At 39.6% G+C, this 26,132-nt stretch overlaps 1 protein-coding gene across 1 annotated transcript in view; it reads right to left on the bottom strand.

Annotated features, from left to right (window-relative positions):
* Positions 1-2,223: 2,223 nt before the first annotated feature.
* PPP2R1B (protein phosphatase 2 scaffold subunit Abeta) overlaps positions 2,224-26,132 on the bottom strand; it is a 30,410-nt gene continuing 6,501 nt past the window's right edge. The window contains exons 4-15 of the mRNA XM_042780347.1: positions 25,347-25,579; positions 24,051-24,198; positions 17,719-17,874; positions 17,385-17,499; positions 16,869-16,939; positions 16,413-16,547; positions 15,225-15,398; positions 11,777-11,837; positions 6,204-6,358; positions 5,537-5,679; positions 5,053-5,144; positions 2,224-2,267 (exon numbers count right to left, since the gene is read on the bottom strand). Of these exons, the coding sequence (XP_042636281.1) occupies positions 2,224-2,267; positions 5,053-5,144; positions 5,537-5,679; positions 6,204-6,358; positions 11,777-11,837; positions 15,225-15,398; positions 16,413-16,547; positions 16,869-16,939; positions 17,385-17,499; positions 17,719-17,874; positions 24,051-24,198; positions 25,347-25,579 (1,527 nt within the window). The remainder of the gene's footprint in view (positions 2,268-5,052; positions 5,145-5,536; positions 5,680-6,203; positions 6,359-11,776; positions 11,838-15,224; positions 15,399-16,412; positions 16,548-16,868; positions 16,940-17,384; positions 17,500-17,718; positions 17,875-24,050; positions 24,199-25,346; positions 25,580-26,132) is intronic.

The following is a 26,132-nucleotide window of genomic DNA, read 5'->3' as shown; positions in this document are numbered from 1 at the left end:
CCTTCACTAACCCACCCTTCTCCTCTGCATGGTCCTGCCTGGATTGGGAAGAGGAAAACGTATCTTGAGCCACCCAAAAACCAAAACCAAACTTACTGCTGCCGAGTCGATTCAACTCATGGCGACCCCTCCTTGGATTTCCCAGGTGGTATCACTACAGAAGTAGATTGCCCAACCTTCCTTCCGAGGAGTAGCTGGTGGGTTTGAACCGCCAAGCTTCTGATTAGCGGTCAACTGCCTTAGGCATTATGCCACTTGGCCAGCCCACCCCACCCCTCATAGAGCTCCCAGAATGATAGCAGGCAACAGGACAGGTTTAGCAAATACTCTCCTGGCCCTTAAAGCCAGACTGTTTCCTTGGGGACAGCATGAAAGTCACTGCTGCTTCGCCTGCCCTGCTGCCCTCCCTCATCTTCTGCCTCAAGCCGTGTGTGGGATCCAAATCCAGGCTTCTGTGGTACTTACCTTCCCAGTGTCCTCTCCACACCCTCTGGGTCTCAGGAGGTGGTTCTTGTCTGCCCCAGGGGCACTGAGCTCTTCACTGTCCTTCACAGGAAAATCCAGCTTCCTCAGTCTTTGTGCCACCACTAGAGATACAGACAGCGGGTGCTGTAACAGGCCCTGACAGGGCACGTCCCTCCTCAGCCCACCTGTGTGTCCCAGCCAGGATGGCATCAGTCACTCCAACACCTCACTGGGGAAGCACAGCAGCCTATATGCACAATGGCCACTGTGCAGAGAAGGCAGCACCTCGGACCTCACTGACGGTGTCTTCCCCAAGGAGCCCTAGAGAGGGCCAGCCCATTGGACCACATAGCTCCCCTACATCTTGGTCACTTGCAGCCTACAGAGCCCATCCAAAGACAGCAGACACCCAGCTCCTTCCATAATGGATAATATGAGTTTAAGAGAACAACTCTGGAGAAAATGATGGGCTTTTTTATCCAGTCAGTAATTAGACTCCTTCATCTTTGAGATTTCCATTGCCAGTGGACATTAAGTAATACACTGGACAGTGATACTCTGGAGACAAACAGGAAAGAGTGAGATGATTCTAGGATTGGAGACATGTGAATAAGACAGACAAAACCAAAAACACCAAACTCACTGCCATCGAGCCAATCCCGACTCATAGCGACCCCTCCTTGGACTTCCGAGGCAGCATCTCTACAGAAGTAACAAGGAATTGGATGGAATTGGGAATTCACGAGAATCAATGGGAAACAATTACAACAAACCACAGTCATTTCATTTGTTAAACCAAGGAGGACATGAGGTGACAAATTCTTTCCACTCTACAGTTTTATATGCAAGAAGTGGAGACAGGAGGCTTTAATATAAAACTGACAAAAGGTAAAAGAAAAACAAACATCAGAGGAATTTAAATATGCTGGAGGAAAGCAAGTAAAAGGTTAAGAGGGTAGGAAAAGCACCCACCTTGTTTAACCACCCTGCCCTGCCATCCCTGGGGGAAATGGAACCAATGAGATTTCTACATGAAAATACCAGATTTTTGACTCACAACACAAGCAATTAATAAAGGAACAAAACTGCAGCAAGAAAGAATTGACAAAGCCTAACAATGACATGGGGTCACGAACGACATTTCTCCTTGCAGATCTGCAAGTATCTTGGATGCTTAGACAAAGATGGCTTGCTCAAAGGCTAACCAGATGCCCTACTGAGTCAGGACAAGCTGTCCAGCAAAGATTTCCAGGGCATCGCATCACAGTGGCCACGCTGTTGGCTCAACAGACACCAAACATTAATTTACTTTTATCAAACAGCATATGCCTATAATTCATGTCTTCTTGGCCAACAGGTAACAAGATCTAGTCTCTTAAACCCATGAGGGATATAAATCCAACATTGTTTTTTTTAAAACTGTTGAATGTAAAATGAGTCTGCTTTGTAAAATTTCACCCAAACCACAATAAAAAGTCAAAAAACAAAACAAAACAAAAGAGAAAAACAAACCCACAGAAGTAAATTCCATTAATTGCTGATAAGGTAATTATATTGGCTTTAGGTCACATGTGTGTCTTTGCTTCTCTTTACTAATTGGCCAAACAACTGATGTCAACTGCCTGGGATGAAAATTATGGCAATGTTTGTTTGAGGCAAAAGAATTTCATGCAAATCAAAACAGAACTGTTGCTTACAATGGGGGAGCAGAAAAGGGCCACACGCAACTTGTTTCTCAAGAGCAGGAAAATCCTTTCATTACGTCAGTGGGAGAATGAGATGCTGTCTGGTACCTTTGATGAGTCACGCAAAAAATACACCAGAGAACAAATTTTAGGAATTCATTCATTGAACACGTTTTTATTCAGCAGACACTGATGATACAACAGAAGACAATACAGACAAAAGTCCCCACCCTTCAAGAGCTCCTAGAGCTTACATCCCAGTGAAGTCAAGAGTGAACAACACTAACCTATGGAGAAAAATGACCAAACTCTAAACCACAAAACAATTTATCCAAAGAGTAACAAAAAGAACTCCCTATTGCTTAAGTAAAAAAGTAACAATGAAGTCAGTCCCTAAGACCTCACCAGAAAGATGGCCCTGCTGGGCTCACGGCTCTCCCTCTAACAGGGTCAAGGCAGAGACAATGCACAGGCTCCCCATGGGGGAAATGAAGGAAGTTTAAAAGTTTATGCCCAAACCAATGGCATTTCCAGTCAAAAAGGATGCAATAGTTAGGCAAATTTGGTTCAAGACTCAAGACAACAAGTCTCTCAATATGAAATTGAACAAAAAGGAACATAACCTATAGGTAATAAAAAATAAAATAATAAAAACTATGAACCTAAAATGTAAAGGCTTAAGCATAATAGTTTAAGATATTAAAATGAGAAAGTAGAAAATATTTTTGCTTAGAAAAATATTTAATCTTTGGCTCAAAAAGTAGTAAAATTGAATCTTATTATAAGGTTATATGGCAGTTTAAAATGCAGGCAGGTAATGGTAATTTTTTATTTTAAATGTTCTGTTTTCCTAAAGTAAGGCAAATTTGAAAATATTTAGTTAAACTTTGTTTTATTTAATTGTTTAACATACAAAGTTTTATAGGAGTCTTTTGGCCTTCATGAAACAGAACAGGGCTCGCTGGTTTGAAAGAGATAACGTTATGAAGGAATAAACAATCCAGAAACCAAAATGGAAACAAGAAAAGTACATACAAGTTGCACTGAGAGAAAAATAAGCCACAGTAAAACCTCATTAATGAAAACTTACCAGGGACAGGTGAGTATGATTGAGTTAAAAATGTAAATAGACTTAAAAGAGATATTTAAATTTTGCATGTAACACATATGTATGTATTTCAAGGATAAAAAGCAGACTGAATGCCATCTTGCTTATAAAAAAATAAAGGTTATGATTCATAGAGCTCCTCATGATAATTATATTAATAATTTTAATAAAATTAAAAAGAATGATTGGTAATATCAACAAGTAAATGGGTGCTTTTTAAAGAGAGCTTTAAAAAAGGCTTTGCTAACATATTAATTTGCTTCAGCAAACTCTTCAACTTAACCCATATCTTAAAACCCTTGAAGAATCAACAAAGTTTTACTGTAAAACCTAAAAAAAAACCCAAACATTTCAAATAATAAGAGTTCAGCATCACCCACATAAAAAAGACTTAGTAATGAAAGTTCAATTTGGAAAGCTCCTGTACAATGCAGCAATGAGCGTGTTACCACCGCCAGAAGCAGAACCAGCTAAAGGTAAGCGATCTATACAGCATTATACTAGTGGTTCCTTTGCTCATTAGAAATCAACACTCAAATCTCACAGTGAAACAGTGAAACCACTGCTTCGCAGGCGGCACTAAATGTAAAATTTCTCAGAGGAGAGAGAGAAATATTTCTGAATGCAGTCACAGTGGGTGAGCCGCTGAAATTGTTAGGTTTCAACATCACGTTAGTAGCAAGGTGTGTCCACACTTCAGGATTCTGAATGACATGATTACAGCAAGAATATTGCAAATAACACTCAAACCAACCAATACATTAACCCTGAGCTTCCACATTCCCCTCTCCTAGGAGACACTGATGCAGACACTCGTTATCCAAGAAAATGTGGCCTTCACTACAATCAAATCTCAATGTGTCTCCCAAACGGAGAGTTTATAAAATAAGTTATCCTAAACTAGGTATATTTAACGTTGGAATGACAGAGACACAGATATATGTAAACATCAAGATACTCACTCCACTCCAGGTGTGAGTCCAAACCTATCCAGGCTTTGTCAGCACTATTACGTGGCCGGGACCTGAATAAACAGGGAAGATGCAGGATCCCCGACAGTCACAGCCATCAGGAGATAATCAAGAGATGACTGTACCAAATGTTACAGACTGATCAGAAATGTAAGAACAGCATAAATAACTATCCCAACAAAGACGATGAGTAAAAAACATTCCCATTTCATCTTTAGAAAGAATCAAGTCACTGAAATTTGATTTCTTTTCAAAGTTGCTGCCATTTTCTTGGATGAGATCTTGAAGGCTTTCCATTTTTTCTCCACCCAGCTTAAGAACACAGTGACTAGAAATCTGTGGTAACAATTTAGTACAGTCTTTTCCCTCCTGTTCCTCATTATGCCAATGCAAGAACTGGAAAATTCCAAACAAAATCAGGTTAGTGGTATAGAAAGTATGTGAATATTAAGAACCATATGACTGGTCCCAAGCATGAAGCAATACACTTCTCACTAGGGTCAGTATGTTGCTAGGCTAACCACAAGCTGAACTTTAAAAACTGGTTAAAATCCAAACTAACACAAAAATTCTGCTTACCTGAAGAATCAAATACTTACCCAGCCCTAGATACTGAACTGAGAAAAAGATTTGCTCACTTATGAAAGAATGGTGGCCCAAGAAGGTTCTAACCAATGGGCACCAACATTCCATGAAACTCACCCCTCCCCCCTCTCTTCCATAAGATGCTTATAACCTCGCCAATTTCACATCACTCAGACAAGAGAAATGAAACCCTGTTAACCAAAGCATAAGCTGCAAGGCAGAAAACAGAAATACGTACCACTTATAGCTTCCTGTGCAAAATATTTGACATCTATGTCTTCATCTTGGCCTAATTTCTGAAGTACCGGCTTAACTTCCCCCTGCAAAGCACTGAAATTCAACAGTATTGTGAGGATGGTGTACAACCAGGCAGTGTTTCATTCTGTTGTACATCGGGTCACTATGAGTGAGAGGCAACTCGACACCTAACAACAACAATCTGAAAGGCAGTCTTTGGGGATGGAGAAATGAATCATGGTGCTATATGGTCTAAGGCAATTTTTGAAGTTCAAAATAAAACATCATTTAAAACACCTATAATATAAACTTGACAAATATAAAAGAGCAGATGCCCTAAAAAAATGGTTGTTCAATTACTTTGTTCTTTAAATAAGCCCACATATTATATAAAATGAAAACCAATGAACTTGATTTCTGTTACTCCCCACTATAAGGTAAATTTAAAATCTACTTTTAAAACAAGAGTAACACCAAGAACTTACTCCATATCTAGAATTGGTCCAATTTTCTGCAGAGATTTGGCCACATTGAAACGAACATTTGCTACTTGGTCTCCTGCCATTTTTAACACGATGGGCAACATTTGCTTAGTGGTTATTTCCTGACCACAGGCTTCAGACAGTGCCTAGAAAAATAAATAAGTAGTTTCATTCAAAACACTTTCATTTTTAAAAAAATTCCAAACTCTAATGAGACAAATTCATATCTAGTAAGAAAGTACTTAACCAACAGGAAAATGTTTCTAGTTTGAGCATCTGAATGAGGACACAGGTAGCACTCAAAGAGAATTAAAATTCACAACTAAATTGCAACTTTCCAAACATTTTAACATAATTTTAAAATTAACATTTTTTACCATCTTCTAATATATAAGAAGGAGCTCTGGTAGCATAGTGCCTAAGGCACTTGACTGCTAACCAGAAGGCTGGCGGTTCAAACCCACCAGCCACTCCTCGGAAGGAAGGTTGGGCAATCCTACTTCCGTAGTGATACTACCTGAGTCGGGGCCGACTCGACGGCAAATAACAACAACAATAATATATAAGAAATATATTCCAAATATAAGACAGGCTATTCAGAATTGAGACAGTCAGTGTGAATTAACTGTTTAATGCCAGGGATGAGCAATAACACCTAGGTATTACTTACATTAATGCAGAATAAAGTGGTCATTCTGTGCAAGTAATTAGGATCATTTGCCATAACCAACACTTTGGGAACAATGGTATTTTGGGCCCACTCTGTACCAAACTTCTGAACTAGTTTCATGAGGTTGTTTGTGGCAGCTTCTCGGATAGCGTACACTGCAAAGAGGTCAAAAACACATCTCATCCAGTTGATATTATAAGCATACCCTATTTTCACTTACAGGAGCTCTGGTAGCGTAGTGCCTAAGGTACTTCACTGCTAACCAGAAGGCTGGCCGTTCAAACTCACAAGCCACTCCTCAGAAGGAAGGTTGGGCAATCTACTTCCGTAGTGATACTATCTTGGAAACCCAAGGAGGGGTCGCTATGAGTCAGGTTTGACTCGATGGCACATGACAACAAAACAACAACATTTCACTTACAATCATCATCAACTACAGATCAATAACAAAATCTCTCCGCAAACACACTCCGAATCTGATCACACTATGTGGCAAAAATGCTCAGGTCAGCTATGTCTCATAATATAAGGATCTAGTATTATTGTAGTTTAAAAATGTATAATATGAGTAAGGAAAAAAGATGTTAAAGAAACAAACCTAAACCTGTTGCTGTCTATTTGATTCAGACTCCTGGTGATCCTTACAGGACAGAGTAGAACTGCCCCCTAGGGTTTCTAAGGCTGTAATCTTTCACAAGAGCAGAGTGACACATCTTTTTCTGCAGAGCAGCTAGCAGGTTGGAACTGCCAAACTATTAGCAAGTGAGCAAGTGAGTGATTAACCACTGCACCACCAGGGCTCCTTTCTTATATGTTGTTGTTATGTGCCGTCGAGTCAGCCCCAACTCATAGCGACCCCTCCTTGGGTTGCTGAGGCAGTATCACTACGGAAGTAGGATTGCCCAACCTTCCGAGGAGTGGCTGGTGGGTTTGAACCGCCAGCCTTCTGGTTAGCAGTCAAGTGCTTTAGCCACTATGCTACCAGAGCTCCTCCTTTCTTATATACATCACCATTAATAAACATCCAAGAGCCTACTATGTGCTATGTGCTACAGAAATATATGTTATACTCTATCAGAGAAGTAAAAGTTAACATACCCCAAGAAGTCACATGATACAACACTGACTGTGATGTCTGTGGGAATTTAGAGAAGAGTAAACAGGGTAGGTCTAGGAAGATTGCAGGGAAGAGACAGGCCTTGAACAGGCCCTTAAAGATTAGGGAGAGTTTGTGTAAGTAGAAAGAGGGCAGAAAGAATGCCTGGAAAGGGCTAAAAAACATACTAAGGGCACAGAGGAAAATAAGTTAAGATCTGTGAGCCTTCAAGGCTGGATAGTGAGGGTGGACTCAGAACACAGAGCATCTAAATTTAGACTCCAGGAGACAAATAATGATGGGTTTTTAAAGAACAGTTGTGACCTGATGGGCAGTGTGGTATTTTGGCAAGATTATCCCAGCAGCAGCAAGAACAGCTGAAGGAAAAGGTCAAGGAGATTCTGTAATGGCCACGGTGGTCATCTACACAACAGCAAGGAAGCACTTCAGATCAATCTGCCTCTTTTCCACCAAAAATGTTTATGTTGGAAACCTGTCAAACGTTTTCTGTGAATAACTGCCTGGTACAGCATCAAATAATTTCCTGTAAAAACATTTATCAATGATACCATACATCTATACATTCAAGGTCTATTATCCTCTCAACAATTAGTTGCTATATAGCACTGAACAAAGACAGGCCTGATGTCACTTCATTTAACAGGTCCAATAAAATTCAAGATTTGGGCTTAGATAACAAATCCAGGGTGATGGGTACCAACTCCCTATTCTACTTCTTGTGTGAGGAGAGCCCAACCCTCCTGGATGAAAAGAAAAGCAGGAATAGCTATACAAGCCAGACTGTCCAGGGCACCCCAATTCTAGACAACCTACAGAAGCCCCTCAGGGAAGATCTAACTTTTCCCAGTCCGTCGTAGATCCTTCAGGTGATTATGTTGATGAGAACAGTCAAGACAGTATGGACATGGAACTATATAATTTATGATTAACCTGACCAAAGTCTACAGGAGAAGCAACCTGTCAGTAATACACTCTCCAGCGAGCAAGCTCAAATTAACTGCTGGCATAGTGCCTAAGGCACTTGACTGCTAACCAGAAGACTGATGGTTCAAACCCACTGGCCACTCCTCAGAAGAAAGGTTGGGAAACCTAAAGATACTGCCTTGGGAACCCAAGGAAGGGTCGCTATGAGGTGGATGCAACTCAAGAGCAGTGAGTTTTTTTTTTTTTTTTTTTTGTACCCATAGCACAAATTCCTTCCCTTTCCAACAAGTTTTGTCTTTGGCACAAGCCCCTCCTCCTCAGTGTCCTCCCCCTAAGGTGGAACCAGCTAGACTATCTGTGTCTTCTCCTCTAATTACCGTTTCTTCATTTTCTTAAGATTTTTTTCACCATAATGCAGGATGAGATTCCACTGCCAGAGTAACGAGAGACACAGTATATATATGTTCAGCCTTGACTGAGACCTTAACTGTACCAAACTCTACCTGGCCAGATACCTACTACGTTCTTGATGGCTCTCAATTTTATCGCCAAGAAAATGCAAAGCCTATTTTCTGCCTACTTTCTCTCCCTGTTTTGTCTTTCTCTCCCCTGCCCCCAAAGCCTGGCTGACTGGCACGGTTTCTTTGAAATGTCCAGCTCACTCTATATGTTTACTGTACTTAATACTCTTTCCTTTCCCTGTATAAAATAAATTTCCCTTCTAAATCCCTCAATCTGATCAATATTATACTCTCAACTATGAGAATATAGGTAAGTGAGACTTTTTTCCTTAAAATCGTCTAGATTTTTCAACAATATATTATTTTAGGTATAAAAATCTAGAGAAAAACTTCCAACAAATCTAATTTATCAGGTATCACTATATAAAATGTAACTAAAATGCAAAAAAGTGGTTTGGTTAATTAAATACAAAACCATTTCAGAGCTGGCATTTCATTGGTGCAATGCCTGCAACTCTCACTTCAGTATGCTGCTGCAGAAAAGAGAAACAAAAGTGTCTCCTGCCCCCAAAGTAGAAGGAAAACTGAGGGAAGAGGAAGAAGCAATAAACTTGACAGAACAATCTCACAGAAAGGGTGTCAGAAATTTAATTCTCTGTAGAATATTAGGACTTCACAAGTTCCTCCAAATGAAGTACTGTCTTAAAATAGAATGCCAGCTTTCAAAGGGAGTACTGAATAATCTGCTGGAATGTGCCATTCCCAACAATATTAAATATTTAATATAAACAGTATGAACACTTTTTTCTTCCCCTGAGAAGAATTTCTTCCCTATAATTTGCCAAACTTAAACTCTGTTTTAAAAGGGAAAAAAAATTAGGCCATAAAAAGGTAACTTTAGAAGAAAAAGAGAGCAGTCTTCACAATCCAGTTTGAAAACACTCATGTATTCACATGTATGTCCTTACAGACTTTCTCACACTTCTCTCCACAGTTACCCACAAGACCACCTATACAATACAAATATGCCTTTAACAAAGCCACCTACATGTAAAAGCAGACATAATATCCAATTCCTCAGATCTCCAGGCAGCAGCACCCACAGATGAACAATGAGACACACCCAATGCATAAATGCGTGAAGATAACGTGAAACCAAACAAAACAAACAAACAAACAAAAAAACCTAACTCACTGCCATTAGATTCGGACTCATAGTGACCTCCACTGGGTTTCTGAGGTGGTAAATCTTTATGGAAGTAGATTGCCCATCTTCTTTCTGAGGAGCAACTGCTGCGTTTGAACTGCGAACCTTCTGGTTAGCAGTCGAATGCCATTAGCACTGTGCCACCAGAGCGTAATAAAATCAGCAAAAATAGAACCAAAGCTCACAGGATAATACACTATGAGCTCTCTAGAACAGTCATCTGAACAGGTTTCAGACCACACTGCAGCTACTGGGAACTGAGACCTGGCACTGGGCCTCACTGGTACAGGAGGTACCTCCCTCACCCACTGCTGCCTAGCAGACAAGAGGATATATACCCTTAAACACCCACTTGAGATCTCACCAAAAAGTAAACTGTTAATTCCTGCTGTCCTACTCCTAAGAATCTTTTAGTGGGCCCTTCTGTTTACCTCCTTCTCTGTCACCCCAAAAATGCCAAGGAGCCATTTCTTCCCACCTAAGCCTTTATTCCAATTCTAATCCCCATCCAACCTAGTCTATACTTATTGGAGACAACTTGTAATGGGGCTCCCAGTTTGGACACTATCTCCGTCTCTACCTTAATTTTCACTGTTTTTTAAGTTTATTACAGGAGACACTCTGATAGAGTGACGGGGGCTCACCTTGTGACAATTTGCCTTTAACCACATGCCCCTTGAAAACCTCTCCAAGATGATCCTTGTGGACTAGGCCAGGTTCAGTCAAATTGAAAAGCCAGGATAGTGAAGGCCTTAATAAGGGGGGAGCTAGAACAGAGAGCTCCTAATGGCTGGGAAAGTAAAAGCAGAGGGAAGTAGGGGTGTCATAGCGATCTACTGCTGCTATAACAGAAGTACCACAAGTGGGTGGCTCTAACAAACAGAAACTTATTTTCTCAGTTTAGTCTGAATTCAGGGTGTTGGTTCTAGAGGAAGGTCCTCATCTCTCCTGGGCAATCTCCATGTGTCTTAGCTTCTTTCTTTCCCCATCTCTGCTCTGCTCCCTTGTTTAATCTCTTTTCTCTCTCAAAGAGACTGATTTAAGATACACCTTACATTAATCTTGCCTCATTACCATAACAACAACTCATTCCCAAATGAGATTATAACCACAAGCACAGAGGTTAAGATTTATGGCACATATTTTTGGGGATTCAATCCAAAACAAGAGGGGAAACTGGGTTCCAAAGATGCTATATTTGAAATTTAATCCACTAAAACCAGTATTTAGGAAGAAGGGGCACGAACAAGCTCAGAGTAAGGACCTTTTGGAAATGGCCTCTAGACCTCCTCTCTGGCCAGTGAAGAGGGACCAGGAGCTAGTGATGATAAACTCCAGGTTGCCGTGGCAACATGGACCTTCTAAGGCCCTCCCACCAAGAAAACACAGGCCAACCTAGCTACTGCACCTTCTCCAGGGGCAAAATACATCCACAGGAAACTGATCTTAGTATTTATCATGATGTTTCCCCACCCCTACATTTTCTGGAAATAAAAGATGTAATTTTAAAAAAGTGATCAAGAAGAAGATCTTGGGATAAGAAAGGAGTAAATGTGTATGTGAAAGAGATAGTTTGAAAATAATGTAATGAAATGAGTAAGAAACAGGACAAAGACAATGCTTAATAGAGAAAATTTTCTACCAAAATTTAACGTAGAAAACAGAAATGTCAAATAACCGTGCAGAGGAAGCTAAGTGGACTTTACACAAAGCCTATCTCCATCAAAGCACTGTTAAGACAAAATATAAAATATCTATCTGGTCAGACTAGGATTCTTTTCTAAAAAGGGGTATATAAAAACCAAGAAATATATGCAAAAGCACAAGTTTTCCATAATAATCTGTTTTAAACTTATCTACTTACCATGATCCACAAGCCAGGCCATACATAAAGAATTCAGCTTTTCATCAAAGAATTCCACCCCCTATGGATACAGAATATTCCATTAGTCTTGTTGTTGTTGTTGTTTGCCGTCAAGTCGGCCCTGACTCATAGCGACCCCTCCTTGGGTTTCCAAGGCAGTATCACTTAGTCTACATCTCTAAAATTATGAAGTCAATTTATATTATACCAAGGTGGCCTGAAAGCTAAAATGACTTGTTTCCACATAAGCTAAATTCAGGAAACCAAAAAAGGAATACCAAGCTGTAAATATATTTTATTGGGTAGAAATAAAAGACAAAGAACAGCATAATTAATAAAGACAATATTTCTGGGATGACAGCAGAGAGCAGAAGAGGGAAACAATGCAGGTGGCAAGAGCACAGGTGAGGTGGCCCCAGTATAGCCTCACAGGCAGAAGGAAACACGTGGGCTGTCTCAGCTCTATTCCTCTTAACTGTTACCATGTGGCCATTTCAGCACAGGCTGGGGACAAGCTCCTGGGCCTGATTTACATAGATCTCTCACCTGGTACCTTCTGCACCATGCGGATAAATGCTGTGATACATACTTTCCTACTGCCTCCCTTTAGGGAGCTACATGGTTAGTTTTTGTTTCTTTGGATTCTAAAAAGTTCCTCCACAGTGATTACATTTTTTATTTTTTTCATTGTGATTTGGGTGAAAGTCAACAGAGCAAATTCGTTTTCTATTCAACAGTTCATACACATTTTGTTTTCATGACACTGACTGCAATCCTCTCAATGTAACACCTCTCTTCCCACTTCCTCTTGTGGTTACCTTTTCCCTGTGTCCTTCTTTCCCATGCATTCTTGCCCTCTGAGCTATCTTCCTGTGCAAATTCTGCCCTTCTGATTACATATTTTAAGTAAAGCAGTGTAATTCAAAGCTGTAGTGCTTTGAAAATATTGACTTAACTAAGCAAAATGGGTTTATAATAATAAATCATTATCAACTCTTTTAAAAGAACATTCAAGTATTTATTCAACGATGAACAAATATTCAGTGCCTAATTAATGTCAAGCACTATGGTAACAACAACACAAAAACCCACTGCCATCGAGTCAATTCCTACTCACAGCAACCCCCACTGGGTTTCCAAGGCTGTAAATTTTTTTGGAAGTCAATTGCCTCATCTTTCTCCCATGGAGCAGCTGGTGGGTTTGAACCACTGACCTTCTAGTTAGCAGCCAAATGTCTTATTCACTACACCACCAGAGCTCCTTGGCACTATGGTCAAAACAAAACAAAAAAAAAAACTCACTGCCATCAAGTCGATTTCAACTCATAGCGACCCCTCCTTGGGTTTCCGAGACAGTATCTCTATGGAACTAGATTGCCTGATCTTCCTTCCAAGGAGTGGCTAGAGGGTTTGAACTGCCAGCCTTCTGGTTAGCAGTCAAATGCCTTAGACACTATGCCACTAGAGCTCCTTGACACAATGGTAGGTTCTAGAAATAAAACATTCATCAAACATTATCCCTGCCCTAAAAAAAGATTAAGAAAGATTAGTTTTCTCTCTCCCTCACTAGATTTTAAGTTAGAATATACTGTAGTAAATAACTACAACAGGGTTAAGAGTATGTCAAACTTAGCTCTGTCTAAGGCACTGCGGGACACTGAATTGCTTGGTATGTCATTTCTAGCCATGCTCTATTTGATTCCCACCAGAAGCCAATGTGAGGTGCTCGAGGCCAACAATGGGATTAGATAACTTGCTAATAATGAAAATAAGGGGCATAGTAACCTTGTATGGGTGGAACCACAGAAATAAGGTGTATGGAACCCTAACATGGGGACTGGTCAGTTCTGTCATCCCACTAGGCTTAAAATGAGCCCTCCCAGAGGCAAAAAGGGGGAATCTCACTACCATCAAGAAAAAAGAGCCAGGAGTGGAGCGTGTGTAGACCCAAAATTCTTGGACTGAACCTCTTCGATCAATCAAGGAGACAAAACGATGACACCAGAGATGGCAAGAAGCAGTGGCAGAGAACTGACAATAGCAGAACGAAGAGACCAGCAAGAGACAATGCAGTAGGCTTCCTGGCCCAAGGAGCGTGAAAGATGGGTGCACTCAGGCAGGAATTATTAACAGAGTGGAGTGCCTCTCTGCCCACCTAGTGGCAGTTAAAAGAGCTTTGTAACAGTTGCCTGAGTAGGCCAAGCCAAGGAGCCAGGGGCCAGAGAGAGACCTAACTTTGGGCATGGCTGAGAGGAAGCTGTCCAGATCAAAAAACTGTATCCTGAGTTGTTTCTGATCCTGAATTATAATCTGCTGCTTCCCTAATAAACCCCATAATCGTGAATATTGTCTGTTGAGTTCTCAGTGGCCTTTGCAATGAATGATCGAAGCCAGTAGGTAAGTAAAGAGTGCTGTGGGAGGGACGGTTGGTGTCAGAATTTGCAAAAAGAGTGGAAGGTAGAGGCATGTCTGCGCTCCACCGCAAAGGAATCAGCCTTGGGCTGTTCATCTTCATCTTCCTCCCCACTTGTGAAGTTAGAAAAGGTCAGATGCCATCCTCATGTACTTTTTACAGGCACCTACTAAAAAGGAAAGGATATGGCTAAAATACCTGGCCTTGACATTTTAATCCACATGGGTATCAGTCGTAATAAAACTAATCATGAAACCTACACAGTAAGTGATTATGTGATTGATTATGTAGTCTTTGATAACATTAGCATTACAAGCTCCAATATTTCCTTTCTACATGGTAATTCCTCAACTTCCTCTAACTAGAATGTAGGAAAAGTATTATCTAGGGACATTTTGCTCAGGACATAATCAAACAGGGAAGGTGCCTTGAGCAAAAATCAAAGCTGATTTATCTTGAAATCATACTTTTTTCTTCTCATTAAAAATTCCTTAAGTCACAGAAATGTTAAAAATCACAAAATCTATGCTATATATAGCAAAAAATTCACTGTATTATTCTTTGTCTCTTTTTAGGGGGTGATAAGGTGAAATGTACGTGTACATGTGTGTGTATATGTATATACCTTTTTTTCTATATGATATGCTTTCTTAAGAGTTTAATGCACTAATGAAAATTAAAACCACCCTATGGGCAACTAAGGAGCTCTGGTGGCGTAGCGGATAAGGCACTTGACTGCCAACCAGAAGGTCAGCAGTTCAAACCCACCAGCTGCTCCACAGAAGGAAGACTGAGCAACCTACTTCCATAAAGATTTACAGCCTTGGAAACCCAGTGGGAGTCGCAACAAGTTGGAAAGAACTCGATGGCAGTGAGTTTGGTTTTTTTCATGGGCAACTAAGACATATCACACTTTCATGCATTTCAATGAACGCAATCATGTGAGCTTTATGGGCCTATTACTTGTCATGGGCAATCTGCTCCAGGACTTGATGCTACAATTCACAACTCAGTTCATGGAACACACATACTCACCAGCTGGCCTGCCAGCAGCGGCATATACTCAATGATGGCCAGCCGGACCCTCCACTTGGCATCTTCAGCCAGCTCCACTATGGCAGGAAGGAGAGACTGAGAGAGCTGACGGATTCCAATCACTTCATTTACACAATCCAAATTAGAGATGATATTCAAACGAACTTCAGGACACTACAAGTAGACAAGGCCCAAAAGTACACATAAAAATCAAGTTGCTTGCCTAATTTTCTCCTTTCGATAAAAAAGTAATTATTAACGCAAGTGAAATAAAATGCATAGTCTTGAAGGAAATACCTAATACTGGCTATACAGAGAATTCGGTGCACTTCATTTTAACTGATACTAAGCAGAACATTCCATGGAGTATCTATAGGATGGTAAAGAGTATAATAGGTTCTATAACTAAATTATGGGCATTCAAATTCTACATCTGCCACTGCTGAGAGACCTTGAGTGAGTTATTTTCTCTCTCTGTCCTTCAGCTTCCTCAACTGTAAGATGAGAATAGCAATATGAACTACCTTATAAGACTGCTGTGAGGACTACATGTCAAAAACACATGTATAGCACTTAGGATCATGCCTGGTATATAAACTACTCAATAAACCACCACCACCAAAAAAAAAAAAAAAAAAACAACCCTGTCATTGAGTTGATTCAGACTCACAGCAATCCTACAGGACAGAGTAGAACTGCCACATAGGGTTTCCAAGGCTGTAATCTTTACAGAAGCAAACTGCTTCATCTTTCTCTTGTGGAGTGGATGGTGGGTTTAAGCCACTGACCTTTCAATTGCCAAGCGCTTAACCACCATGCCATGAGGGTTACTTAACTACTCAATGAATATTATCAGTATTTTTTGATTATTATCCTATCTAAACTTAAATAAATTTTTATAATAAAGATACATTAGGTTTAAAAATAAGGAATCAGAATATACAAAGCAAGAATCAGATAGACGGTATGAATAGACGTTTTTAAGTCTGCTTCTATGAGTCCTTGTGTCCATTTTCTGGAGAACCTGTAACCCCTATAAACACCAACATAGGGTCTGTCACCGGCTTAAAGTAAGTTACAGCTTTTTATCCCTTCATCCCTGTTTAGGGTCCCATTCTAGTGAAAACCAAAACCAAAACCTACTAATCACTAAGTATCAAAGGCAACAGAATTTATAGCCAGACTCACCTCATCCTTTAACTGAGCTAAAAAAAGAGGTAGAAGATGCTCAATGGTATTCTCTTTGCCCAAAATGGTAGACAATCCCATAATTACAGAAGCTAGAGCTGATTTGACATGTTGATTTGTATCAGAAACTAATTCCTAAAAGATAAAAAAAGTGAAAAGCCTTTCTTTTCTGCAAGATAGCAGAAACTTCCATACCATCTCCCAAGGAATTTAAAAAAAACAGCACTAATTCAATACTGTTAGTTGATAATGATTCCCTAGTCCACCTAAAACACAAAAATGCCTTTTATAATTATAAACCACTAATAAATGATATATAACAACGTCACAATTAACATACCTGCCCTGCTCTCCCCATCTTGACTATTAAACTCAAGAAACTTTAAGCAAAACTTGAGGTAAGGTTTTCCTTCATACAGGGCAGAATGAAATAAAATAAACAGAAGTTAGGCTTACCTTTATATAGGGCAGAATTTGATTCATAATTATGGTCTCTCTACCTTCAGTTGGTAAGTTCTCACAAAGTTCTAAAGGAGATAAATAAAAAAAATAATGTTTACATGCAGACATTTATGAAGAGCCAGATGAGGAAATTTTAATTGGGTTCATCAACAGTTACAAGTTTAATTAAATCATATGCTTAAAAGCAAATAAGATCTAAGGAGTAAAATGGCTCTTATTCTAACATCACTTACTCTTTAATCTGTGTGCCATTGTGTATCATACCAATCCAACCAGAAAAAGCATGTTTTAACAGAAACAGAAAAGATACTTTGAAAAAAAATGGCTTTCTGGCTTGAAATATTAAGGGAACAGCTTTATGTAACAATGCTATTATTTCTACACACTGAACTCATCTCTGTTTATTTGAAAAACATATTCTGGAACAAAAAACAAATGCAAAATTCACTGACATTTTAAAAATGCACAAAATGAATGACAAATGTTACAACATAAACGGAACTACTTAACCTTTCACTTTGTGGGCAGCAGCTGCCCGGACTTCAGCTTCACAGTCTTTAAGGAGGTTCTGAAAGGCGGGGATGAGGTCATTTAGGGTGATTCCTGGGCCCACAGCTTTCTGGAGCTATAAAAGATTTTGTCCGGTGTTAATAAACACTAACAAAATAATCAACAACAAGAAAACAAAAGAGTGCAATCTTCAAGCTTATATTTTTGCTACAAACATTTCCTATTCAGAAGAATTAAGTCAGAGGCTTAATACAGAGGTATAATGGTCAATCTGTGAGGAGTTTTTCATTTTGTTTTTTTGGTACTTAAAAAAAAGCCAGTGCAGTAACTTTACCTCTGAAAATTTGTCAGCTACCATATAGCGAACTCGCCAAGATTTATCTTCTGCTGCCAGTCGAAGTGTAGGCATCACCAAAGTCTCAAGGTCATCCTGAGTCAGTATTTGGGCAATACTGACACAAGCTTCCACAGCTAGGAGGCGCACTGAATCCTAAAGGAATAAAATTTATTTTTGTGAGTCAAACAGTATTTACCAAGAGCCACAGGGTATGCTGGTGGTGGTAGGTGCCATTGAGTCGACTGTGACTCACAGTGATACATACCATGTAAAGAGCCCTAGTGGAGCAACAGTGATACGCTCAAACGCTAACCAAAAGTTTGGTGAGTCAAACCCACCTAGCTTCTTTAGGAGAAAAGACCTGGAGATCTGCTCCCATAAAGAGCCTAGGAGCCCTACAGAGCAGCCCTACTCTGTCACATAGGTCACTACAAATTGGAATCAACTCATTGTGGCACCAAACAACAACATGAGGTGTGTGCAGCGGGATGATGCTGTGGTTGTTTCAAAGAAACAAGAACACTCTGCAGTTTCATGTCTCTGTGTCTTGAAACAGCTGCTCCATTTGCCTGGAAGGGTATGTCAAAGCCATAAAGACAGAAACAACTTGTTCTATGAGTAAACAGTAAGTCTGGGTTGTTGGTTAGGGTGTAGTTTTTCTTTTTAAAAAAATGAAATGAAAATGTAATGATGAAGTGAAAAAGAGAGACTATTTTAATGATATCTTCAAAGCCTATTACTATACTAGGAAGTTGAAGAATAAAAATGACAATTATACTTGTACAAGTTGTTTACAACAGATTAGAGCAGAAAGAGAACAGAGATAGATAAAGGGATACTCAGCTTTGAGTGGCAATAGTAGAGCTTAGGCAGGAGAGATGATGATGAAAGAAATACAAAGAAAAGCAAACTAAAAAAGTAACAACAAAAAAATCAGCTAGATGTAAATATGGAAAATAAAGGAAAGAATGACTGAGGTAACCACATCTAGAAAAACAGAAAAAAAAGAGAATCCTAGAGATAGGATTAATGAACTCTGCTTTCCAAACGTTAAGCCAAGTGTCAATGTGAGACCAATATGTCCTTTAAGCAAATAGGAAAACACAATTAGATAAATCAATGAGAAATTAGGGATTCAAATAATAGATTTGGGGATCATCTATACAAAAATAGAAGCTGAAAACATGTAAACATGTTTATATGTAAACATGTACCACCCCACAAGAAACAACAAAATGTTTAATATATAAGCATAAATTATATGTGTATGTATATAGGTATAAGTATGTACACATAAGTACGTGCAGAGAGAGAGAACAGAACAGTGACTCCAACTTTTCAAAATATTACAAATGAAATAAATTATACATCAATAATAACTTACCTAAGACACATCACTCCCATGTATCTAATAACAGGCTAAAAAAAGACAGAACTAATTTCTTAGTAGGGAGTGCTGGTGGCATAGTGCCTAAGGCATTTGACTGCTAACCAGAAGACCTGCAGTTCAAACCCACCAGCCACTCCTCAGAAGGAAGACTGGGCACCATACATATATTCTAAATTCCAAAAATGATGCTAAGTCAAACGACAACTACTATCTATGGAAATATATGCCAATCGACATTTGTTAATAAATAACTTCTCTTCCAGAACTGCTCATTTTCTCCCCTACACCTGTTCCTCCTCAAAGAATCTTCCCATTTCAGCAATGACACCACCATCCATCAAGCTGCTCAAGGCAAAAATCTAAGAGATCTTCTGATTTCTCTTCCCCTCATCCAACCCAAGAGTAGTTCTAGTGATGCTACCTCCCACTCTTACTTCTCCATCTTCCTATTACCATTCTAGCTCACCGTCATCATCTCTTACCTGGATTATTACAAGTTTCCCAATGATCTTCCTATTTCTACTCTTGCCCCTTTACAACTTAGTTTCCACCCAGAATGATGCTTTAAAAATGTAAATTATATCATGTCGCACCCCTGCTTAAAATCTTCCAATGTATTCCTATTGCACCTGAGGGGGGAAAAAAAAAAAAAGAAAGAAAAGAAAATCCAAACTCTTTACCCTGGCTTAAAGGACTTCCAGGATCTGGCCCCTGTCTATCTTCTCCAACCTCAATTCTTCACCAGGGTCTCTTTCATCCACTCTGTTCTAATCTTAGGGCCCTTACACTACATCTCCTCTCTTGTAGAGCTCTGATACTCCAGCAAAGTGCATGGCTAGCACTTTTCTCTCAGGTCTCAAATGATCTGTCCACCTCCTCAGAGAACTTGTCTGACCAGCTAGTCTATAGGAATGGCTCATAATCTGTATCATCCTACTTTATTTTCATCATATCATTTATCCCTACCTGATAGTTTATCTTTTTAATCTGTTTTCCTAAATTACAATGTAAACTCCTTGAGAACAGAGTCCATACACCTTAACATTGCATCCCAGCACAAAAACAGAGCCTGATGTATAACAGGTGCTTAATATTTTTTTCAACCAATGAATAAGCCAGGAGCAGCTCTTCCAACAGTTGTCAGAGGGAACAGACATACATATATTTGACAACTAAGCACTTAGTATTTTTTAACTGTTGCTAGTATCATAAAACTAGATGTTACATGCCTCTTGATGAAAAGCACATCACCACCCATGAAGTGGTCTTATGACCCTCAAAATATCAAACCTACATCTGATTAAGACCAGACAGACATAGATGGGCCAATCTAGACCCAAGCTACTTTTTATAAATAAAGTGTGACTGGAAAACAGCCAGACCCAGTAGTTTACTACGTCTGTGGCAGTGTTTACACTACAACAGCAGAGTCAATCATTGCAACAGAGACTGTCTAGTCCACAAAGCCTAAAACATTTCTTATCTGACCCTTTACAGAAAATGTGAAAACTCCTTCTCTGGATTCAACTACCAATTTGTAGGAAACAAAGAGGGCACAGGAAAATGTTAAACTAGACCATGAGAAATGTAGTCAGTAAAATCCCAAATGAGGGACACTTTAAACCTGCATGGTCCACTATGTAACTTTGCTGCTAGTGCTGGAGCAAGATGGTACCTCATTGTTGTTTTGATTTGCATCTCTCTAATAGCTAATGATCGTGAGCATTTCTTCATATGTTTGTTGGCATAATTGTTATTTTTAAAAAATAATATTTTATTGTGTTTTTGGTGAAAGTTTACATAGTAGTTTAGGTTCTCATTCAATGATTTCTACACAGATTGTTCAGTTACATCATTACATTCTTCACAATGCATGAGCTTCCGATCTATGTAATTTAAAATTTTCTAGCCATATTTTTTTTTAAGTAATTCATGTTTTTGTTTTTATTTATTTATTGTGATTTGGGTGAAGATTTACAGAGCAAATTCACTTTCCATACAGCAGTTCACATATACTTTGTCTCATGTCATTGACCACAGTTTATCACAATGCAACAGCTCCCCTCTCACTTCCTCCCCATAGTTACCCTCTTCCCAGTGTCCATCCCTCCATAGTCTCCTGCCCCGAGTCCAGCCATATTTTTAAAAGTAGAAAGAAACAGGTGAAATTAATAGTAATGATATGTTTTATTCAGCCCAATATATCCAAAATATTATTTGACCATATGGCATTAGCCACATTTCAAGTGCTCGATAGACACACGTTGCTAGTGGTTATTGTACTATTTACAATAGCCAAAAGATGGAAACAACCTAGGTGTCCATCAGCTGAGGAATGGATAACCAAACTATGGTACATACACACAACGGAATACTATGCAACCCTAAAGAATAATGTAGAATCAGCAAAACACCGCATAACATGGATGAACTTGGAGGACATTATGCGGAGTGAAATAAGTCAATCACAAAAGGACAAATATTGTATTAGTCCATTATTGTAAATGTTAAGGAAAGGTTTATCTATAGAAGGAAATTTTCTTTGTTGGTTACCAGGGGTGGGAGGGGAGGAGAGAGAAGGCTGTTAGATAGATAGAGATAAGTATTGATTTGGGTGAAGAGAAGGGCAATGTACCAAATGTGAGTGACCAATATGGCACCACTGAGAATAAGAAAGACATAGAGAGGTACATGGGAGGTACAGACAACAAATATGAACCTTTTGCACATACAGTACTGCGTTGTCAGTGAAGGCAAACATGGATATATGGGTGGATAGATGGGTGGACAGGCTGAATGATTTACGTATGTCTATGAAATGGGGAGTGTATCCAAGAACATATATAGGGTTGACAGACAATGGTCCTATAAGTTTATGTGAATGATCAGAATTCCCAGGTATATAGTAGAGCTGACAAGGGGCAAGGTTGTGGTCACCGCTTGGTCACAGTCAGCTACCCAGAGGGACTGAGTAGTTGAACCTGTGGGCTTGGGACCATAGTTGCAGGGGACATCAAGCTCAATTGGCATAACATACTATACAAAACATTGTTCCACCTCCTATTTTGGTGAGTAGCGACTGGGATCTTAAAAGCTAGGAAGCTGCCATCTAGATGCAATGATGGGTCTCTCCTCATCCAGAGCAAAGAAGAATGAAGAAAACCAAAATTCATGGAAACAATTAGTCCTAATGACTGGTACACCATCCAATCTGCAGCCTATACGACTATGAGACCAGAAGAACTAGATGGTGCCCGGCTACCACTGTCATCCACTTGGAAGGGGATCTATGTAAGAGATCCTTGATAGAAAGGGAGAACAATCTGGAACAAAACTCAAAATCATTTGGAGGAAAAAAAAAAAAAAAGGTGGGGACGAGGTTTGCTGGTCCAATAGAGCTTGGTGGAACCACTAAGACTATGGCCCCTAGCTGCCGTTCAGGTCTGGAATTGAACCCACACCTGTGCTTTCCAGCCAAACAAAAGAAAGGCATATGAATTGAACATTTACCTCTAGTAGATACACTCCTTGGAGAGAACAATCATGGGAGAAAGAAGGGCTGCTTATGCACAGGCAGACAGCTCAGTGGGCAGGAGTATATGAAGGGATGGACACTGGGAAGAGGTAACTATGGGGAGGAAGTGGGAGGGGAGCTGTTGCATTGTGGTAAACTGTGGTCAATGACATGAGACAAAGTATACGTGAACTGCTGTATGGAAAGTGAATTTGCTCTGTAAATCTTCACCCAAATCACAATTTAAAAAAAATTACAAAAATGGCTTACATCTCTCTTGGAAAGTACTTTTTTGAACTATACTTAGGGGATGTATGCTTGGCTAATAAAAGTACAAAGAAAAGTAAAGAGGTGACATATAAAAGTCAGATTATAGTTACTCTTAGGAGACTGAGGGAAGGAGGCATGTGGGGGAGGGAGCCTATGGAGGGTTTCTGGGGAAGTGGATGGCAAAGTTCTACCTCCTTTCATAGATTAATTACAAGTGTGTTCATCTAATTATAATCCAGTAGACTGTATAGTTATTTTGTGCTGTTATCTGTATGTTACTTCAACAAACATTTTTTTTTAAGTTATTTTGAAAGTAAGATTTATTACCTTTAATTTAAAGTCTGAAAATAAGATTTATCAGTATGTATCCTGATGCTCTTGGTTCTGTACGCATGAAGTGATTCCAGGGAAGGCATCAGGCAAATTAAAAACTGGTAAGGACTCTCCTTCCAGAGTCCAGAAACTCTGGGGCTGATCTTCAAACCCACATCACAGGAAAAAGCATTCTAGCCTGCCAGTGAAGGGCCAAGAACTTTGGAGCCAAACTGCCGGCTCAAATCCTGAATTCACCAACACTAACTATGCAACCTTAGATAACTTACTGTGCCTCCAATTGCCTAATATGGAAAATAGGGTATCTAACTCATGAAGCTATTGTGAGGATTCAGTTACTTAATATATGTAAACCATTTAAAACAGAGGCTAGAAAATATCAAGCACTTGAAGTATTTGTTATGCTAACAGTTGTTATTACTATTGTTATTCTACAAAAAGGAGATCTAGATTCTTGGATTTAAAAATGTGACTATGCCAAGTTATTCTAGTACAGAGGACAGTACTGAGGGTCAGACAGCTTCCCTGAATATGCTATGCTTATTTCTCAGAAAGTCAAAACTTCCAGGAAATTTCACTCCCCCATATTACAATACAGCCTGCAATTCCCAAAGGTGTTATCCCTTAACACAGCTTTGGTCTTGCCTTCTAGTTATGGCTCCCACTTCCTCTTTGATGACTCCTTCTAGAAGCTGCTAATATAAGAGAAAAACATGATCTGGTTAAGAAAGGGACAAATTAAAAGAAATTCTCCAAAATTACTTCTAAAATGTTTGAGGAAAGGAGCCTATCTGTGTACCTAAGCACTAAGAGTTAATTTACCTGCTCATCTGAAGCCAGACTGGCGAACAATGGAACAATTTCACTTTTCACACTTTCTAATTCCAAAACTTTTGCAAATTCACCCAGTTTGGAAGCAGCAGCACGTCGTACCATTGGTGTATCATCTGAGCACAGAGAGCGGAAGTGCCTAAAGCAAATAAAGAAGGGATTTCTCCTCAAATACCATTGATTAAATGTCTACCAACACACACGTGCACATGCACACATTTAAGGTTTTCTCTTAAAAACATCACTGAGTACTCCTCATCCAGAGCAAAGAAGAACAAAGAAAACCAAAGATACTTGGAAACAATTAGTCCAAGGAACTGGTACACCATGCGATCCTCAGCCTATACAACGACTATGAGACCAGAAGAGCTAGATGGTACCTGACTACCACTGTCAATCACTCAGAGGGGGATCTATGTAGGAGATCCTGGATAGAGTGGGAGAACAATGTGGAACAAAACTCAAAATCATTAAAAAGAAAAAAAAAAAAAGGACCAGGTTTGTTGGTCTGATAGATCCTAATGAACCACTGAGACTATAGCCCCTAGTTGCCCTTCAGGTCCAGAATTGAACCTACTCCTGTGGCTTCCAGCCAAACAAAGGACAGGCATATGAGCTGAACATTTACATTAGGTAGATACACTCCTTGGAGAAATCAATCGTGGAAGAATAGAAGGACTATGCATGCACAGGGAGACAACTCGGGGGGCAGGAGTGCAGGGGAGGGAAGGACACAGGGGAGAGGTAACTATGGTAAGGAAATGGGAAGGGAGCTGTTGCACTGTGGTAATTTGTAGTCAATGTCATGAGACAAAGTGTATGTGAGCTGCTGTATAAAAGCGAATTTTCTCTAAAATTTCACCCAAATCACAAAAATTAAAAAAAAAAAAACCATCAGTGATTAAGCCTCTACTCATAAAAGTAACAAAAATAAGCCATAGGTATATCCAACTGGATGATAAAAAAAATGATACCATTAATCTGACTAGCTTTGTATCAGCCCCTCACTAGTAACTAGGTACTATATAAACTGTCGGGAGCTCTGGTAATGTAGTGCCTAAGGAACTTACTGCTAACCAGTAGGCTGACGGTTCAAACCCACCAGCCACTCCTCCGAAGGAAGATGGGGCAATCTACTTCCATAGTGACACTGCCTCGGAAATCCAAGGAGGGATCACTATGAGTCGGGTCCGACTCAATGGCATATAACAACAACAACATATAAACTGTCAGCTATGTGTTCCCAATCACCCCAAATAATAATAAGAAAAAAACGTCATATCTTACTGTCTAATTTCTGCCTTGACAGCATTGGAAGCCCGGGGATAGCAGACGCTAAACAAACCACATGCAGATGTGCGGGAAGTGAACCAATCCCCACTCGCTAGGCGTTTCACCAGAGGCACAAAATGAGCTTCCAGAGCAACGGGAGTATGTTCCTTGGAGATCTGCCTCAGAGACTCCACGGCCTTGTCACGGACCACAGTCTCTTCCACAGTTGCCAGACTTTCCAAAGGAGGCTGGATAACCAAAAAGAAGAAAACTTATTGAATCAGGTTAGATATAGATTATCACCTTTTAAAGCAACTGAAGGGAGGTGGCACATGTAACCAGAATGTTAGCTACATCATACCAAATGGTAACTTTCAGTTCACATAGTGAAAACATATGGTGTGCCCAACCTGAAGACACGACTACTGTAGGACAGCCAAGATCTCATGTCCCAGATGGCAATTCCCAGATGGTGTCTACAAATGACACAGTGGAAGAGACTTGACACAATATTAATATTATTGTGAGTTAAAACACTAGGTTTAAAAGACATGTAGCCAAATTCAGATTATCAGGATCATGGATATTTCTTTAAGTATAAAAATATGACCAACATCGGGCACCACAATTACATGATGACATCTTGTCAGGCCACTGAGTCGACTGCCTTTTGAGTATACTTCTACTATTCCTGGAGGATCAAGTAACCATTGTCAACTAGTTCTATACCTGAATTTATCCAGCCTATCAAAGGCGAAGCATAAAATCACTTTTTTTGAGTCTGCAGCATAATCTTCCCAT

This window comes from Orycteropus afer, unplaced genomic scaffold (assembly GCF_000298275.1).
Source record: "Orycteropus afer afer isolate SDZICR_OR568_19922 unplaced genomic scaffold, OryAfe1.0 scaffold00036, whole genome shotgun sequence".
NCBI lineage: Eukaryota > Metazoa > Chordata > Mammalia > Tubulidentata > Orycteropodidae > Orycteropus > Orycteropus afer.
Note: the sequence above shows the minus strand (reverse complement) of the source record. Positions and strands in the feature narration are given on the sequence as shown.